Raw genomic sequence first — 21,077 nt, forward strand, 5'->3', positions numbered from 1 at the left:
ATAGAATATATATATATATATATCCTAACTTTGGCCTTGATTTTCAACCATATTACACAAAGGGACATCATGATATTCATACTTTTTTTTTAGTAAAATTATAATTTTTAGCCTTGTTGTATAACTTTACACCAAATTGTGCTGACTTATTGAAGTACTTCCATAAATAAATGTTTAAGGCCCAAAAACAACGAGGTTGAACCAGACCAATACTTAAAATATCAATTTTGTTTTTAGCTTAATTTTCAAGTTTGAAAACCCAACTTTATCCAGTATGTACAAAATATGAGAATTTTTTTAAAAAAGGGTTTTCCATGGGACCCAACTTAAGAATAAACTTTTTTTTTATTATTTCCAATATTTTATCTTTTTTTTCATATTGTGGCTGTTATTAAAAAATATTATATGAGGTAGTTGTCAAGTAAGGGGTTCAAAAGATTCAACCAAATTTTTTTTTTAACATTTTGAACCTTTTTGCAAATTTGGGTCAAATCTTCTTCATGTACCCAACAGCTGAACCAATAAAACACCATTTTCACTAAAATAATAATTATTATAATTATTAATAACTTATATTTAATAATAATATTCACAATTTTTATTTTCATCTATTTTATAAATTTATTAACTACATGGTACTAATAATGTTTGATTTTTTTTCATTCATAAAAGCTAAATAATAATGTTTATAATTTTCATTTAAAATTATTTTACTTAAATTAATTTTATTGTATTATTCCATTTTAAAATTTTATTGAACATAAGGGACCGTGCAAAGAACGTTTTTCAATACTTGTTCAGGTTTTTACAATAATATAAACTGACACGAACATTGCTGTTTTTATTATTTTTTTTTTTTTTTATTTTATTATAAGAAATAATTTTTATAATATTGAATCATTTTTTTCTGGATGACAAGACTTCTGGATGACAATGACTTTTTGGAAGATGACAAGAAAGAAAAATCACAATCAGCAAAATCAAGTGGCTCTCAATTCTCTCTGGGAAAACACCAAGGGGTAATAAAGTTTTATGCATCTTTCATGTATATAATAATAAAAAGTTGATTTTAGTTGTTTTGAATATAAAAATGATTGTGCTTGTTCTATATAATACTCTGAAAACATTCTCATAAGTTAAAAATAATTCAGTACTCATAGTTAACTAAACTATCTTATTAATAATAGTAGTATTAACTACTTACTATAATAATAGTTATTGTAACTTATTTAATTTTCTGTTTAATTTAATACCACCTAGAAATATTAACAGGTTCTTCAAATTCAACAACCATTATGTATTATTTTATGTAAGACATAATAATGCTTAAATTTACTATATTCTCCACTGTATATTTTTAGGTTAGATGGACTTAATTTCAAATTTATGAAAGATTGCATTTGAATTTAAAATCTAAAGATTGTTAAAATTGTTTATATTAACTTTATATAAATTTAAAATAGGATTAAAAACTTTAAATACAACAATTTTGTTATTTATTATTATTATTATTGTTATTAATTGATTCAGCCAAATCCTAAAATCTTCAAATATCTAGTGCAGCATTCTTGATTTCAGAGCCAAAGGTCCTTATTTTTGTAACGAGTGTACTTATAGCTCATTATGTCCATGAGTCACAAGGCCAGCATATATTATGTTAATTAGAACCCAAAAACAGACTTTTTGCCAGGGCAGTATTTAGAAGATGTTAATGTAAAAATTTCTGATTTGGCTAGGTCTTAAACTATCAACCTTCCCAATGGAAAGGTGGATAATTGTAAAAATTCAGTAAAAAGAAACAGTTTATTTAGTGTTGTATTAAAACTTTAGATTACTATCTGTATACTTTAAAATTTAATAAAACCAAACTCGTTACTGCTACATATCTATTTCAAATTTTCAAATCATCTTATTATCTGTTGCTAGTATCAAAAGACAGTAAAAATAATTATTAATTTTTTTTTTTAATTTTGAGAAGTATTTTTATAAAATGATAGAAAAAGAAGCTTATTAAGAATGGAAATCCTACTGCAAATAAAAATTACTCATTCTTTTATGAAAGGTTATATCCACTCCTGATATTAGTCCCAGAATTTCTGTAAAAAAGTATTGTTAAATCCAATTACTGCTCACTTAATTAATACAGGAAAATATGAAATATTATCATAATTCTTAAATTATATATTTTCAAAATTCTAATAATTTTGTATTATTAAACACTCAAAACTAAATATTTTATTTTGAATTCATTATTTTTCATTTTTATAATTTTAACCTACTTGAAATTATATTTTTTTATAATTTTGAATTGCCTATCTTTATTAAACCAATTGAGAAACAGAGGGCGAAGAAGCCCTGGATGAAAAAGCCCATCCTGCTTTTAGAGGCCAGAGCCCATCCTGCTTAAACCAATGAAAAAACAATCCACCTTCTCCTGAACTCAGGCACAAAAAAGTTATCATCTCAATGTAACTCTCAGCATTAACAGTTACAGTAACACCATTTTGTTCAAAAAAATAAGGACCAATGATGAAATTCTTCCTCTACATGCACCAAATTGTAACTTTTGGGCTGTGCATTGTAGTTTTTGATGGATTTCTCAGGGATTCTCACCAGACCATCAGTGATAATTCTGTTCATTAACTGCACCATGTAGATGAAAATGAGCTTCATCACTTATCAAGACAGTGTTTTCATTTTCCTCATAAAGTACAACATAGCGCAGCATGTCTCCAAGCAAAACAGCCTCGACTTCGTAACAATGCTGTTCTAAATTTTTTTCTACATTTTCTGGAATGTATTGTATGTGGACACCTGGTGGTTTTTCTTCTTCAATGATTGTCGTGAATGAACATTATTAACCCAGTTTACTATTGTGAGAACAGAGTCATTTCGGTGGATGTTAAATCTGCGTAGAAAATGTCATTGAACCATGGTCATAGAGTCACCACTCTTCACAAAACAGATATATACAAAAGCACAGTGTTCAAACTTCTACAGCTCCATGATGCCGACTAAAAGTGAAATGCCATGATCAAAGGAATGGAATGCCCCCACCTGCGCACTGTTTTCCCACTCCTACTGTCTGAATACTAGTCATTTCAAAACCATCCTATTTCTCTGCTCCAACTGTATATATATATTATAATAATAATTTTTCATTTAATTATGTTTTTGTATTTTCAGAGTTACAGACAAAAGAGTGGAAGTAAATTTTTCAGTGCAAGTACTGAAGAAACAAGTTGTAATGATACAATTGAAATTAATAAAACTGGTGGAAAAAGCCGACAGAGATGGAGTGGCCTTTTCAGCAATGCAAAAGTAAAAATAAAATATTCTTTCATTTTACATGCTTTATGCCTTGATTTTATTTTAAAATATTACCTTTATTATTTACATAATATATACGTTATAAAATGTAAAATATTTTATTACTTCATACATACTTTACATAATTTTTTTTTATTATTTGCTGAACTTTTCCACATCTTCCTGATCTCCACTAATTTGTTAGCCATAACATTCTTCTTATATCCTGCACTAACAATCTGTTTATATTAACATTTCTTTTGTTAAATGTTTCTCCTTTACACATATTTCTACAAGAAAATTCATTTACTCTGCATTCCTTAATGGATTTATTATTTTTAAATTGGATATAAATTTAATTTTTTAATTATTTGTAATTAAAATATTTACTAAATTTATACATAATATGTGACTCGGAGGATATAATGTTCTTTAATCATGTGAATTATAATTGACATTAAATAACAGTGAAATTTATAATTCTTTATAAAAGAATTTTAATTATCAGCATTACATTAACTAATGGTATACTAAAGAAATATTTAATTAGAAAGAGTACATGACAAAGCAGAAAGCAAAAGATTAGCATACAATATATCTTATAGCAACAAAATTCTATCTGTAGTGGTCACCATATACTGAAAAATTTCCCTAATTTAAAGTTACATAAGATAAAGGTTGAGATCAACTAGTAGCACAATTTTTCACTGAAGGGAGCATTGCACAAAAAAATCAAAAAACATTAAATTTTGAGAACTATTCCCTGAAGGGGAACCATTTTATCTTATTCTCAAATTAAATTAAAATATAAAGTATTTTTATAAAATATGCCCTACTTTGGCAAATGTACATTGCATATCTATAAAATTAGGGATATATGCTTGAAAATGTTACACTTTTCTATTATTAAATATGTGATTCATGTGTTGTACAACAATCATATTATAATAATAATTAATATAACATAATCTTAATTTTTTATTTAGGCCAAAATAAATAGTATCTCTAAAAGAAGAGCAGTAATACCTTGTTATATATTTTAATTACAGGATACAAAAATGGAGGTTCTGGCTGAACAGCTGAACAATTATAGCAAACATGGTATTCCACATCTTCCAGATACTGTTGAAGACTTAGAAGAGGGTGATTAAATTGTAATGTTTCATTAATGAATAACTAATAGTTAGTCAACAATAGCAGAATTTGAGACAGTTGTGTATCTTTTAAAGTGTGAATGTATAAAAATACAGTTTATAAATCTAATTCTTTATATTTTATTTTATAATTCTATTTTGTAACATAATCTTTAATTTTCTGGTTATTATAATACGAATATATTTGTGTAAAAAGTTTCTATTCATTATTATTATTTAAAAATTTATATGACTATATGCTAATTAGGATTTGAAATTCACTACCAGTTTTAATTAAAACTCTTATATTCATTGTTATACATTTTTGCTTCTCATTATTTCATTCATGTTACTCGATACTATTATGATGTTTTACTATGCATTGCTTATTGAAGTTTTGCTTTATTCAAATATTAATACTCAAACATGTGGAGGTTTATCATTTCTACAGATTAAAGCTACATTTATATATTGCAGTTATATATATATATATATATATATATATATATATATATATATATATATATATATATATACATATAGCAAAAATTAAGTTTCTGATAAGTAATCATTAAATGATTATTGATTGATTACTCTTGTTAGTAGTTTATTTTAACATTTCACTATATTCATTTTCTTATTTAATTATTAAAACCAGAATTCATGTGTTTTTGTAGGAATTTTTTTATGTACAGGCATTTAAATATGTTTGTAATGTTTTTGTAGACGTATTCATATTTTAAATAAAAATTAAAAGAAAGGTTTTTAAATTAAAACTCTTAAAAAGTAAAATAAATATTAAAAAAAATGGAATTGACTTACAAATAAAATGCATGTAAAGGTAAGAGCATAATTCTTTTTTAATTTTGGCTTAAATTTTTACACTTTGAAGTCAGCAAGGAGATTTAAATAACAGTTGCAAAATGATTATTCTTTATCTTTCTAGTGCATTCTTTATGTCACTTTTGTTTCTGTTTTTTAAGTTTATCCTATTATTTTCTGGATTAAACATGATTTAATAATGTAACTACAGTAATAATAAAATTTTTCTGTTGAAAATTTAGCATGCATGAGGATAGAAAAATTTTTTTACTTGTATATTTATTAGAGAATTTATAAATATTGTTCTTTTAAATCTATTTATAGTGTGTAATGTTAATCTTTGAGTTATTACTGAATGAATAAGTTATTATTTAGCAAATACAGGTAATGCATTCAAGTACCTTGTTTATCTACTGTCAGATACATAATCAATAAACGATGAAACTTGTGAAGAATTTCCAGGATCATTTTTAACCACCACAAAAATGAATAATATTTATTATCCTATGACAATTTCTTATTGCAACATTCAGAACCATGATGCCAAGGCTTTATTCTAAACACCCCTTTCACAAAAACACTGCCAGGAAGCTGAACTCTACATAGAAAAGTATTTTGTTGAAATCATAATACCAAGAGACTACGTGAAAGAGAAACCATCTGGTACAGTAGAACAGACTTAGGTAGAATGAAGCGCTACCATCTAGTGGAAAAAATTGAACTAAGTGTTTAATAAATTGTATTGTGACTATAAACAGTATGTTGTTTACATTAACATTTATTCTATATGTATTTGTTTTTATAAAATTTCCAAAAACTTATGTCTACAACAGTTTTTTTTAACAAAATCTAAAAGAATAATCAGTATAATAGTAAATGTTAATGTAAACAATGTACTGTTTATAATACACAATACAGTTTATTATACAGTTGTTAATTCAATTTTTTCCACTAGATGGTAGTGCTTCATTCAAAATAAAAATATGAGAACAAACAAACCAACACACCATGCTTCTTGATATAAGTGATAACCAATTTGATTTAATATAAAATGGATTCAAAGGAACAGTAAGTAATTAAACTCATATGCTAATTTCAGAATAAGAATGACAAACTAATAACTGCTACCTTAAGAAATACATTGAAAAAGTTTCCTGCAAATTTAAAAAAGTGATCTACAGCATTACATATAGAACGTTACAAAAATAAAACAAATAAACCACTTTATAAAACAAAATCTCACATAAATTTAGATTTTCTGCTACAAGTTCTATGTAGGGCCAAAAGGATGGTGCAGCTTTTCACAACAATATGAAAACTCATAAAACCAATTCACTCCACTTTCGTATGTTACCTCATTGAAACAAGTCGTACAAGCACAAATATCAGTAGTAACATGAAAATCTTAAACAATAATAGACAAAAACATTTAACACATTTGAGTAACTCAAAAAATACAGGCATATAAAAATAAAATTCTAATAAAAAATATAATTTAAATCTGACATACTAAAATAAAAAAAAAATAAAACCCAATTCAGACAACAGCAGCATAATTCTTGGTGATCTCAGTCACAGTATACAACAAAATCGGATAAATGTAACAAATATAATTATTACTTTAAAATGAAGTATACTTAGTCAGCTTAAAATCTATTCTATCATATCATAGATTTCAAAATTTAAACCTTACTGAAGATTAATAAAGCATGTCTATCATATTCAAAATTATTTATGAATTGAATTAATCCAGATACTTAATATCATCCTGATTATAAATGTTATTTATAACTTTTGAATATTTTTAAGGCTGTTATATATGTTAATAAAAATACTTAAAAACAAAAAAGTGAAAATTAATTTACTATTAAATTAAATTTTACAGCACTGTATAATTTAGAAGAAGACTGGAGAGATCTAATGTAAGATGCTAATTTATTACCAGACAGGGTTCAGCAACAACAAACTGCAATTTGGGAACTGATACAGACTGAACTTGCTTATATTCGTTCACTAAAAGTAGTTAATGATGTAAGTATCTGTTATAAATTTATATATTAGTTATAAATAACTTCATTTATGAGGTGTAAATTTGCCCTTAGTTTAATAAATTTAAAATTGTAACTACTGTAAGCTTTATTACTTAATTTTATGTTGTAAATAATTGTTGTTTACGAAGTTTTAGCATAAATAAACTCCTATGTTATGGTACCATAAATACTGAATAACATAATTACTTGAGAGTTTTGATTACTCCATAACAATCATCTGCTATTTGTTTTTCACTACTTGCGTTTATTATTTATTGTTAAATATATGATTGAATGATATTAAAACTGAAAATTGATTTTTTTTTTTGTTTCAGTCTTTTGACTGATTTGATGCATTCTGCTTTTCCTTTCTACTTTTTATTAATCTAAGTCTCAGTTTATCTACTACATTCTCAGTTTTTATTATCTTTTTATCTCTACAGACTAGTTTAGAGAGTAGGATAAGTCAAATCATTCAAAATAGTTTAATTACAAAATTAACTACTGATGATAAGAAAATTAAATTACTAATTTTATTAATTAAATCTAATTCTTTAATTAAGTCCAATTAAATTACTAATAAGAAAATTAAATAACAAATTACAGTTAAAACATCATAAAATAGTTAATAATCAGTGATTTGAAACAGTTCATCAATAAATAAAATTCTTGTTTAACCAGGCAGTTTCAGCTCTTTTTTAGATTTATCCATATCAGTAACTGTATTAATCACCTGAGGAAGGTGGGAAATCAGTTCAATATTCTTATAGATTAGCTTTTCATTTATAAATAGTCCATGCAAATATTAATTTCACAAGCATATAATTGACACATTTCTTCATGACAGCATAACCGCATTTCTTTTTTTCCATAACAAAGTCATACAATGCTTTTTCTAGGTCTGTATATTTTGGTTTTAAGCCACGAAAAGCCCTTTATTACCAGTGCCTTTCACCAGAAGTTTTTTCTTCTTACGCCAGTCTGGAATGCAGCTTTCATCTACGTCAAATTTTCTTCCTGCCTATGATTTCCAAGTTTTTCAGCCTCTTCTATAACGCGCAGTTTTTCATTTACTGTAAAAGATCGTAGACGCTGTCCTTTTGTATTCATTTTAATGCCGTAATTAAAATAAATCACCGTATTAAACTTTACAAGATAAACTAAACAGATAAAATGCACATTACCGTTCACATATACAAAAAGTACAATGACTTATGGTGAATAGACAAGATGACGATCGGTAACTGACACTGTAACTGTAGTGTCATTAGAACCGGATGCAGGTTACACAGCATGAGTCAGTTTTACTAAAATACCGTAACTTCGTTCCCATCGATAGAATGAGGAGGATGATAATAATTAAAGATGTATTCTGTATAAGCGACATCTGGTATTGATAAACGATAGCCTAACGTAACTATAATTATGTGATTGAATTTAGATATTTCTAAGAAAAAGTTTATTTTACATAAATAATCGTGGCCAAAGGCTCTGTTTCAATTACGCCCTCCATTTCCAAGAAAAAAAATGTGGGGTACTCGAATAAATACGGTAAATTGGCTAGAGACCATCGTACTGGAACTGGATGAACTGTAGCTTTAGAATTTAGATCAGCTACTGTTATCTGTTCCCCTCTTCTGAAGCTGTTTGCAACAAATGATCTTTTCTCCACAGTTTAAATATTATTTCTAGAAGAAATAATTCATTGTTCATTCTGTTTTTTTTTCATGCTTAAATATTAAACATTAGATATTAAAGTAATCGATACAGATTTTTCTTATCCATTTTTATAATACTTTAAACAGATAATTTTTTTTTTACCAAAACGTTTTATTTATGACAAATTTTACTGCAATATTTTCTGAGTTAGAATTAAATAAGCTTCTCTCTGTTATGATTATGTTTATTGTAATAATTTGCAACACGTTACAGTGGTGTGAAACTCAAAAAGGTTGTAACAGGCTTGGTTTAATGGATATTCTTGTAAAACCAATGCAACGACTAACCAAATATTCACTTCTTTTAAAAGCAATTCAAAAACATACTGAAATTGAAGAACACCGACAAAGCCTAGAATTAATGGTATGTATGTTTATATCTATATGTACTTTGTTTATATTGCAAGATATTTTTACTATCAGATACTTTAATAATTTGTTTTTTTTGTTTTGGCAAGATGAACTATTATTGAAAAAAGAAATCAGAAAATGGCTTCTCTCTCTACGTGAAATTTTGGTTCCATTATACAGAATATTATTTTTAATAACATTCATTGATCAGTATGTAGAGTGCACGTAGTCTATTAAAAAAGTGTTCTAAAACAGAGATTTTCAAAAAATGAAGTAAAAAATAAATTCACTTTATTATAGACTAGCACTCTTTTACATATATTATCAAATATATATTACAATAAATAAAAATACTTGTATAAAGTTTCACTATATAGCTATTTCAATTCCAGTGGAATCATCTTCAGTACTATAACATAAAGAAAATAAGAATTTTTAACATTAATAAACTATCAGTATTTTTGAAATACGGAAAGGAGAACATGTAGATCTTAGATCTAACATTTAGATCTACGCAGAAGTTACATGTGTTTTACATAAAGTAAAGTGTAAATTTCTGAAAATTTATACAAATGTTTTTATTTGTTGCAATAACTGGCAAATTAAACTCAAGAAAAAACAAATGTTATATATTACAATGTTTTGCATATTGTAGAAAGTAAAATATTTTGTATATATGTTTTTTTTTTTTTATTCTGAGATTATTACTTTTATTAATTATTATAAAAATCAAATAATTTTATAGCTAATTTCACAAACATGTTATTTTTTTGAATATCAGAGTTATTTGTGTAAATATATGATTTTATAAAGCGTTTTTGATTCCAAAATCAAATCTACTTACAAGAAATGGAAAAGTAAGAAACCATTGTGTCTTATAAGAATAGTTATGCAGAAAAACGTATTAGAAACTTTTAACGGGTGTGAGTAAAGGCAGTAATGAATGTGGGATTATATTTTATTTTTTATCATGTTTTCTACTGATTTTTTGAATTTTTGCATAGAAATACAAAGTCATCTAATAAATAATGAGGCTGTGCTTCTGTATCTCAGTGAAAACAGTGGAACTGATTGAGAGCTCTTTGCCAGAGACTAGGACGTGTCTGAACTTCATTACAAATATCAACACTTTCAGCTGTTCAGTTGATTGTTACTTGTTGTTTAGTGGTGCTATGCTTTCTGTTATATTCTGGAATAATGGCAGATTTAAAAGTGAAGCAACACTCGTTAGTTAAAATATTTTCTAAAATGAACAAAACACCAACAGAATGTTTGGAAATGATTACTTAGGCTTACAGGAAGAACATCACAGTATCAAAGATTATAAATGTTCTGGACAATCTTTCACTTCAAGAACTGAAGAAAATATAGAAGAACTTCGCCAGATTGTTTAAGAAAATCACTAACTCAGTGACCAAATAAAAACTGAAACTGAAAATTGACAGAGATATTGTGTGGGAAATGTTATGTAAGGATCTCTCAACATAATAAAGATGTATGATGATTCTTACAGCAGACAAATAAGAATACAGCAAGGAAATTTTCTATATTTTTATTGCTCTGTAAATTCTTTGTAAATTTTATTTAAATTATGTTACAATAATTTGATGCTGACCCCGATACTTTTTTCCAAAAAAGAGTTGATTTAATAAAAACTCAAACACATTAATAACTGATTTTAAGTATTTTCTATTTTATACTAAATAAAGTTTTAATTTTTTACAGATTCGGCATGTCGATATGTTTGTAAATAGTGTAAATACAACATTAAAACAAAAACAAGATATGGAACGATTAAGAGGTGTCATTGCTAGGATTAAAGCTTATGATGTTGTGGTGAGTGTCCATTTATTTTAAATGAAATGAAATAGATAGAAGTAATATTAAACAACCGACTAGCATTTTCAATATGGCTTTACATGAATTTATAGGATATGTTACTTAAAATTTGCACCGGAGGTTAAAATTATATTTAATAATTTATAAAGAATGTAATATTATGATGGATGTTCAATAATTAATGAGACAAATTGGTGTACAGAAAAAACTATTTATTCAATGAAAATGTAACTTACACTCCTTTTCAACATAGTCCCCAGCAACATTTAGACACTAAATAAAAAAACCTTACCTTTGTGTGAGGGTTGCTGATTCCCGAAGCGAAGAAGTTACAATAATTTGTTCAGAACCAATTTGTTTGAACCATAACCATTAATTTGTTTGAACCATTTCTGTAGATTTTTTTGACTGCTTCATTGTTGAACTTCTTGCCGCGTAAAAAGTCTTTGAGTCGGCAAATGGAAATCAGACAGGGTGGTGAGGTCTGGGCCATAAAGAGGATGTGGCAACATCTCCCAACCCAACTTCTTGAATGTTTCTTCGGTTCTCTGGGCGATGTGGGGATGCGTGTTGTCATACAAGAGAATCACACCTTTTGAGAGACTGCCCTGACATTTTCGCCTTATCATGGCTCTCACTTTCTGTTGAAGCATGTTAGAATAGTACTCACTGCTCGTGGTATGTTGTTCTTCTAAATAGTCACTAAAAATTGATCCTTGTGAGTCCCTTTCTTTTTTCCTGTTTAGCCTCCGATAATTTCCGTTCAGATAATACTTAAGAGGATGATATGTATGAGTGTAAATGAAGTGTAGTGTCTCGGTTCGACCATTCCTGAGATGTGTGGTTAATTGAAACTCAATCACCAAAGAATACTGGTATCCACGATCTGGTATTCAAATCCGTGTAAAAATAACTGACTTTACTAGGATTTGAACGCTGGAACTCTCGACTTCCAAATGCGAGTCCCAGAAGACCTTGTGAGTTCCAGTAACTTGTGAGTCCCAGAAAACTTTCAACATCACTTTGACACATGAGTTTGAGTTTTTTTTTTAGTGGGTGAATCCAAATGTTTCCACCAATAATTTTGCCATTTGGATTTGGGCTCGAAATGGTGTATCCATGTTTCACCATAGGTTATTATACGATCTAGAAAGAACCTTTCGCTTCAAAATGTTCTTTGAGCTCAGAACAGATGCGAATCTGGGTGTTTGTCAACTTGAGTCATCTGTCTTGGATGTTTTAATAAATCAGCTTTTTAATCGGTTGCAAAATAATGGCCATATAGTAGAAGAACATCAAATTTATGTTGTGCAGTTTGAGACCAACTGTTATTATTACCAAAACATTGTTGGTCCTCTTGATTTGCAAACTCAATAAATATATTTTCATAGATGTTTCAAGGTTTCATTGTTTCCAGCAAAATTCACATTATACCCCCCCACCTTCAGATATTTGGTCAACATTGTTGATCTAAAGTTGAACTAAAAAAAACTTTCTTAAATTTTCTTAGGAACATTGAGAATTTATTTCAGCTAAGGAGTGATCTGTCATGTTTTTCCATGTTTTGTATTTTTTCTGTGTCATAATTCATGGTACCTGAGCACAGTCTTTCAATAGGCAAATTGATCAGAACTGTGATCAACTCTTTCTTCTAGAATCCCAACCTTATCATCAGTGCTTTTTGAGTGCTGAGATTGTCTTGTTTATTCAATTCATTGATTTAAATTTGATGTTTTGATTCTTTCATTAAAACTGATGTTCCATTACAGAATTCATTCAATATGTTCACATAAATGGTTCACATTTATAACCTTTCTTTTTTTGATGATTACTTTGTTAATGATTTTCTTGTGAGTTTTAATGCAAGTTTTTTTTTAATGGTTTAAAGTTTAATCACTGATATTATTATTTTGATAATTATTAATTGATATATGAGTCTGTAAATAAAGTAATGAGACTGGTTCAGAAAAAGTTTTATTTATAATCCAATTATACATGGACTCTGTCACCTTTGAAATAGTTCCCTTGGGAAGCCATGCAACGCTTCAGTTTTCCCACTCTTCATAACAATGTTGGAACTCAGAAACTGGAATATCCTACAGATGGTCGGTTACATTTTTTTTTGTATGTTTTCTACTGTTCCAAAATGGTGTCCTTTGAGATGTTTTTTTTAAAGTCGAGAACAGGAAAAAGTTGCAGGGACTCAGTTCAGGTGAATAAGGTGATTGAGGAACTACAGGGATGTTTTTATTTGCCAAAAACTCATTAATTGAGAGTGCAGTGTTACAATGTGCGCTGTCATGATGCAGCATCCAGTTATCTGTGATTGCTAGTTTTATGTAGGAAACTTTTTTGCAGTCTTTCAAGAATTTCTTGGTAAACATACTGATCTACAGTCTGTCCTGTTGGCAGAAACTCCTTATGGACAATGCCATTACTAATAAAGTAACAGATTAATATGGTTTTGATTTGCTCAGTGATTGATTTTTTTAGGACATAGTGAGTTTGAAGTTTGCCACTCCTTAGTCTGGCGTTTTGTTTTTGGGTCATACTCAAATATCCAAGATTCATCACTGCTAATAACATTTTTTAGAAAATCAGGATCAGTTTCAATTTGCCCTAGAAAATTGCGACACACTTCTACCCTGTTGCTTTTCTTTTTAACTTTTGGGACCAATTTTGCACAAACTTTTTTCATGTCCAATTCGTTTGACCAAATTTGATGGACTGTGGTACGGTTCAAATTCAGTTGTTCTGCAGTCAATCTGACAGTTACTCGCTGGTCGTACCGTATCAAGTCTCTGATTCGCTCAACATTGTCTTCACTTTTTAACTGTCTTCCAGAGAATGGATCGTCTACAAATGATTCCTGGACATCTGAAAATGCTTTAAACCATCTAAAAACTTGGGCTCATGACAGAACGTCATCTCTATGTGCCCTTTCAATTTTGAAAAAGTTTCAGTAGCATTCTCACTGAGTTTAACACAAAACTTGATTGTACAACGTTACTCATAATTAGTATCATTCATTTTTGTAATGCATAACAAAAACTCGTTTCACTAAAAGTTTTTTTTATGTCTCATGTGACAACAATAGACTAAAAATATTAATACCTAATATAAATCAGCTGTTCATATAACCAACCATATGTTTATTAGTAACTTTACAGTGTTGCCACTTTGGCTGCCAAAAAAAAAGTCTCATTACTTTATTTACAGACCTCGTATACTGAATAAATTAAATATCAAAATGTTTGTCTTTTTCTTATAATATACATTGCTATTATGTAATAGATTCTTTTATTCTGTTTAATACTTTTCAAAGTATAATTTTATAAATTGAAATATATGATTGATGTTTTATAGGAATCAAAGGATGAGGATGAGGATTTGGAACGTCTCGTAAGAAGTTATAATGAACTTGATTTAACTTGTCCTATGCCTGGGTGTTGTAATTCTCAGCGACGTCATTTACTCCTGGAATCTGATCTCCGTTTAAAGGATAGTAATACTTCAAAGGTTTGATACTTATTTCTTCCTATAAAACTTTAATTTAATTTTTATTACATTTCTGTATTTATTATGGATATATAAAAAAAAATAATACGTTTATTTTAATTAATATTTATTATTTCAGTTAGAAATATTATGGAAAAATTTTTCTATGTTAGCAATGATCACCGTCGTTGAAAACAGTAGTAATGCCAGATGTAACATAATTAATTAATGGATTATCCTTTACTAGAAAAATGCTCAAAATTGCCTCAAAGTGCAAATTGTACCTAAAAAATCATGTTTAAAGATTATGAAAGTATTTCAGAAACATGTGTATATATATATAATTTCTATAACGTTCAAGAAATCTAGTTCTGAAGGATCTGTTTGGTTTTCCTACATAAATACCATCACAATGATTACATTTAATTTTATAAATTCCACACAGATTTTTTTTTTTTTAAATATACATTTAGGTGGTTATTAGGTTTGTTTGCTGGTTTAAATATTTCTATTGTAAGTGGTAGTAATGTTTTCACTAATATTATTAGTGTATAAATATTTTATGTATATGTTTTCACTCTTTTGTGTCTTATTATGTATTGGTTGTAAGGTAGTTAATTTGTTATTGTGTCGGATAGTTGTTTTTTGAATTATTATAATTTTTTTAATAAAGATGATGTAAAATTAAACATATTAGAAAAATATCACATGTATAAATACAAACAAAATTTTAATTTGATAAACCATCAGACAGTGTTAGTGGGAGACGGTTTTATAAAAACTGTAACAGATAAACAACACTCATACAATAAATTAATACACAAAATTTTCATCATTAAGTATTTTTATTATACAATAACAGAATTATTTCAATCATGACTGATAATGCGGGATTCCACAAAAGTACTTTCATGAAAAATTAAGGTAAGACATTTCTTATCAATATTCTGTACCAGCTAGATTATTTTAATAGAATTTTAAATATAATTTAATAGTACAGAGGAGTAATATTAATCTTAAAAAAAAAGATTAATTTCAGTAAAATAACATATATATATTTTTTTCTTTCTTTCTTTTGAATAATCAAATAATTCATTAACATATTGATCACTGTATTAATAATTATTGTGTTTCGGTGGATTTTATTTCATATAATATATTTAGAGTGTATTACGAAGTTCCTCCGGGACTTTCAACGTATTCTACTTTTAGAAATAATGGAAAAAGTTCATATAAAGATATGTCCTAAAATGCTTCGTTTGTGAGTTACAGCTAGTGAAATATTTTGCTCGGATTTCAGCTACCCTGGTGAAATGAGGTCATACTGAAATCTTTAGAACTTTAATTAAGGAGCAGAATTAGTGATTTATTATAGTTTTTGACCTGAAAAATAAAATACAATATATCTCAGAACCATATCTGCAGTATTTTTTGAGAACTGTGGGGTTAAAGCCAATAGATTGGAGTAAAAACCTTTTTTTTTATTTTTTATGTACAATAATTTTGTTAAATTGGTAATAAATACATAAAACTTTTAAACAAAACTTGTAGAGAATTTAGTGGACAATTAATTCCTCATGAGAATGTATATTTGTTTTGAATACAATATTTTTATCCATCCCCAGATGCAAAAATCTAAAGGTGTTAGATCAAGGAATCTTGGTGGGCAGGAATGTGGACCTCCACGACCGATCCATTTCTCAGGGAAATGATTTAAGTGAGTGCAAATGGCACAAGAGAAGTGGGGAGGCACACCATCATGCTGGAAATATATTTTGAATCTCAGTGCAATTCTTCTTAAAGAAAGTGCAAGTAGGCCTCAGTATTTAAGCAGCCAGGTAATTTGAATGTACTTAACAGCTGATTGTGAAGAAGGCCGCACCATATACTGAGACTAAATCAGTGTTGAAATTTCCCTTCTACCATTTCATGAGGACTTATCTTTTGCCCATGAATGCTCATTGTGTAAGTTATTGATGCCAGCTTGAGTTAAATTTGCCTTTGGTAAGCAAAATATACTTATAGAGTTGTCGATTTGTATTCCACCAGTTGCCGAACTCCAAGGGAAGCAGACTATCTCCTGGGTGTTGGTGTTGAAGTGGCTGTTTATGATAAGAATAAAACTTATTGTTTAAGTGTCTATAGAAAGTGAAACTCTGATCCGCTTAAAAAGACGTGTACTGATGCCTGGACTGTGCTGAACTGCATCGATAATAATTTCATCAATATTAGCATTGTGTTGGACAATATTAGCATTGTGCTGGTATGAAAGAGGTAGTGAACCTCTTTCCTGAAGATTGTGAAAAGTCATGGTAATTACTTTGTGATCTGGAATCCTGCAATTCAGAAAATGTATTTCATATTCTACTGCAGCAGTTGTAGCATTACCATTATATACACCCAAAATGAATACCATATCAGTGTATTCCTTTGTTGTAAATATGTACAGCTAAAGAAATTTGGGATTTGCATAGAGGAGAGACATAAGCCCTTGTTTACTTATCGCAAGTTCCTCATCATCGGATGAGTATTTATAAGAAGTGTTTTAATGTTTAATCTGGTAGACTAATAAATGAATTTGCGAGCAGATTGATAGTTTGAACATCGGTGATGTTAAAAGATGTAAAGTTTTTTGTAAGAAATTATTAATAAAAAGATATGATGTATCTTAAATGTAAAAACTATGACATTATGGTTGTTAATTTTAGTAATTGCACTCGTATTGTAATTTTGTAAAGCATTTAGTAAACAATTTATTATGGAACATTGTAGGGTTCTTTTTGGGAATCTAACAGCCACTTTTTTTAATTTTTTCTTCCAAATCAGCGGGTATTTGGAGGTATTTGCAGAGAAATTATAAATATAATCTAACCAAACTTAGCCTACGCTCACTAGACTTGACCAGGGAGCAAATGAAGCATAGGTTAAGTCTGGTTAGATTATATTTATAATTTCTCTGCAAATACCTCCAAATACCTATTTATTTAGAAGAAAAGATTGAAAAAAGTGGCTCTCAGATTCTGAAAAAGTGTAGTCATGTTTGCAATATTGGGTTGATTTTAACACAGAGGGGTATTTTGGGTAGTTCTATAGATTGATAAACAGATTTAGTGTTTACTTTTACATACAGGTTATTTTTGAGCAGTCTTTATTTTTTTATATTATATTTAAGTTTAGTTTTAACTTTGTAAGGTAACTATATAATGATTTTGGATTTTTGTTTTAAGAGTCTAGAATTAGATTTGAGGTTGAAAATTTAATTTAAAATTGAAATAAAAAATTTGATTAAATTAGAGAATTTTTCCAAAATAAGCAATCTTTATATTTGTAAGGTAAATTGATAACATGTATTTTTAAGCGATTTTTATTTTTGTATATAATATTTATGTTTGATTTTGACTAAGCAGTTTTATATTTTGTATATTTGTAAATTAACTCATAACAGATGTATATTTTATTTTAAATGTATTTAAACTGGTCAGATGGAAGAGGGAAACGTATAATTTCAATCTTGCCAGTTAATAAATAAATCAGTCTCTTTCTCCCTCTCTCTCAATCTATCTTTACATTCATATCATATAGTAGTTGTTCCTGGTCAGTGAAGATATTTCCTTCATTTAAACTTTTAACTGATTGCTATGTAAAAACTTATAAAACACATCCTTTTTTGGGATATAAGCAATAACCTAATGATGCAGTGATTTTTAATATTAGAATTACTTCTTAAATTTAAACTTAACTCATCTGATTGGTCTAGTAGTAAAAATCATTGTTGTAAATCAACAGTTTTATGGCTGATTTTTAATGACAAACTTACTTTCAAGGACAAATCCTTGTAAAAGTAAGTTACTTTCATATGGATTTGAATACTAAACGGTAGATACCAGTATACTTTAGTGGTTGGAGTTGATTAACCACACGTCTAAGGAATAGTCAGCCTTGAGCCCATACAACTCCATTTATACATCATACATATTGGTAGAATTTAGAGCTAGTGTGGACTTTATTTTTGATGAGATTGTAGATGATGAAATGAAGCAACACTATGTTCTTCTTGAATCGTTATATTTAATTTCTTGTCACCCTAAATTTTTTATTGAATTACAATAGTTACATTAAACTTAAGAATGTATCACACTTTAGTCATAATTGAACTTGAACATTATCAAGAAACTATGAGTCCCCTTAAACTGAAATGAAAACATGACCGCACTGCGCGGGATTCTGACGTAGAATGATCGTACGAGCTTAACTCACCAGTGAGCTCTAGCAGCCACTAGATTGCAGCACTAGATAGCTCGACGTGGAACGGAACATATATTCTCATCTAATTGGGTGATGGAATTGCTTATTGTTCACAAGCTGGACAAATTTCAATGTACGCATTAGGAGTAAAAAAAAAAATTAACCTAAAAGTATTTTATCAATGTAAATACTAGCGTAACTATACTAACTACTTTTATATTATATGCTTTTATTACTTATTCTTACAATTCCATAAAATTTCACTAATTATAAGTTTTTAACTTATAATTTAACTTAAAGTCAAATTTAACTTTTTTTTCAGATTGATGTACACTGTTTCTTGTTTACCGATATGTTACTCATCTGCAAACCAGCAACACGGAGATCTGAAGGCAAAGTTCGAGTTCTAAGACAACCATTTTTAGTAGAAAGATTGGTAGTACAGGAATTATCAAGAGAACATCCTACTCTAGCTTTAGTTTATTTGACTGTATACAGAGTACCCTGTGCTGCTTTCCTTTTAATGAGTTCTGATACTAAGTTGATTAAGGTATAAAATTTACTTATTAAGATAACAATGAAATGTAATTTATTCATTTCAGTTATTTTTTAACTGCTATTGAATAAGTTTTTTGAACACGTTTTATAAGATAAAATGTAATATTAAAAGTAAGAAATAACACGTGATATAATTGATCTGAATTCTTTCATCAAGAATCATCCATCCATCCATAAATATAAATATGGTTTTAATGTTGTATGAATCAAAGTTGTATGGATACTACATAACAAAAAAAAAAACAATTATTATCTCTGACAAATTGGGGAAACCAATTCAATCTTTTACTCTGGAATTTATGTTAACATAATTTACAGTATGTGTATTTAACCAACACAAACCTATAAACTAAAATAAATTAATTTATTTTCATATTTTTCATATTCAGGCCTCCTCTATGAATCATGAGACCTTGCCGTTGGTGAGGGGGCTTGAGTGGTCAGGAATACAAATTAGCTGGACCGAAGGTGCAACCATATCGGAGAGGTATCTGTTGAGAGCCAGACTAAGGAATGATTCCTGAAAGAGGGCAGCACCTCTTTCAGTAGTTGTTAGTGGCGTGAGTCACAATGACTTAAACGGCCACATCAACATCACTCAGTCCTCTGAGTACTGCGCAGCTGAAAGCAATGGAAAACTACAGCTGCTTTTTTTTTCCAAGAAAATGTGGCTCTCTACATTTTCATATAGCAATGATGGAGACGCCTTCCTTGGTATTCCGGAGGTAAACTAGTCCCCCGTTCGGATCTCCGGGTAGGGACTACTAAGGAAGGGATCACCAGAAAATTAAAAAATAACATTCTACGAGTCGGAGCATGGAATGTTAGAAGCTTAAAAAAGGTTGGTAGGCTAGAAAATTTAAAAAGGGAAATGGATAGGATAAATGTGGATGTAGTAGGAATTAATGAGGTTCGGTGGGAAGAGGAAGGCGACTTTTGGTCAGGTGATTTTAGAGTAATTAACTCAGCTTCAAATAATAGGCAGGTAGGAGTAAGTTTCATAATGAACAAGAAGATAGGAAAGAGAGTAGAGTATTTCAAAACACATAGCGATAGAATCATTGTAATAAGGATAAAATCAAAACCTAAACCGACAACGATTATTAACATCTATATGCCTACAAGCGCCCATGATGATGATGAGGTAGAGTGTGTATACGAAGAGATTGATGAAGCAATTAAACACGTAAAAGGAGATGAAAATTTAATAACAGTTGGAGATTGGAATGCAAGCATTGGAAAAGGCAAGGAAGGAAATATAGTGGGTGAATACGGGCTGGGCAAAAGAAATGAAAGAGGGGACCGACTTATAGAGTTTTGCACAAAGTATAATTTAGTAATTGCCAACACCCAATTTAAAAATCATAATAGAAGAATGTACACTTGGAAAAAGCCAGGCGATACTGCAAGGTATCAGATAGATTATATCATGGTTAAGCAAGATTCAGAAATCAACTTGTTGACTGCAAAACTTACCCTGGAGCAGACATTGATAGCGACCATAATTTGGTGATAATGAAATGTATATTGGGGTTTAAAAACCTGAAGAAAAGGTGTCAGATGAATCGGTGGAA

The 21,077-nt window shown here is 28.7% G+C and overlaps 2 protein-coding genes across 3 annotated transcripts in view; both read left to right on the forward strand.

The window, feature by feature from the left end:
- Positions 1-4,762, forward strand: part of LOC142320496 (uncharacterized) — a 30,165-nt gene extending 25,403 nt beyond the window's left edge. The window contains exons 3-5 of the mRNA XM_075358356.1: positions 920-1,019; positions 3,187-3,321; positions 4,359-4,762. Of these exons, the coding sequence (XP_075214471.1) occupies positions 920-1,019; positions 3,187-3,321; positions 4,359-4,460 (337 nt within the window). The 3' untranslated portion in view covers positions 4,461-4,762. The remainder of the gene's footprint in view (positions 1-919; positions 1,020-3,186; positions 3,322-4,358) is intronic.
- A 2,407-nt stretch (positions 4,763-7,169) lies between these two features.
- Positions 7,170-21,077, forward strand: part of LOC142320495 (pleckstrin homology domain-containing family G member 5-like) — a 37,959-nt gene continuing 24,051 nt past the window's right edge. Inside the window, exons 1-5 of one of the 2 annotated variants that reach the window (XM_075358354.1) lie at positions 7,170-7,295; positions 9,227-9,376; positions 11,089-11,199; positions 14,569-14,721; positions 19,268-19,495. In XM_075358354.1, coding sequence (XP_075214469.1) covers positions 9,266-9,376; positions 11,089-11,199; positions 14,569-14,721; positions 19,268-19,495 — 603 coding nt within the window. In that variant the 5' untranslated portion in view covers positions 7,170-7,295; positions 9,227-9,265. The remainder of the gene's footprint in view (positions 7,296-9,226; positions 9,377-11,088; positions 11,200-14,568; positions 14,722-19,267; positions 19,496-21,077) is intronic. The other variant, XM_075358355.1, reaches the window with a different exon arrangement.

The sequence above is a fragment of the Lycorma delicatula genome, chromosome 2, assembly GCF_047948215.1.
Source record: "Lycorma delicatula isolate Av1 chromosome 2, ASM4794821v1, whole genome shotgun sequence".
Classification (NCBI taxonomy): domain Eukaryota; kingdom Metazoa; phylum Arthropoda; class Insecta; order Hemiptera; family Fulgoridae; genus Lycorma; species Lycorma delicatula.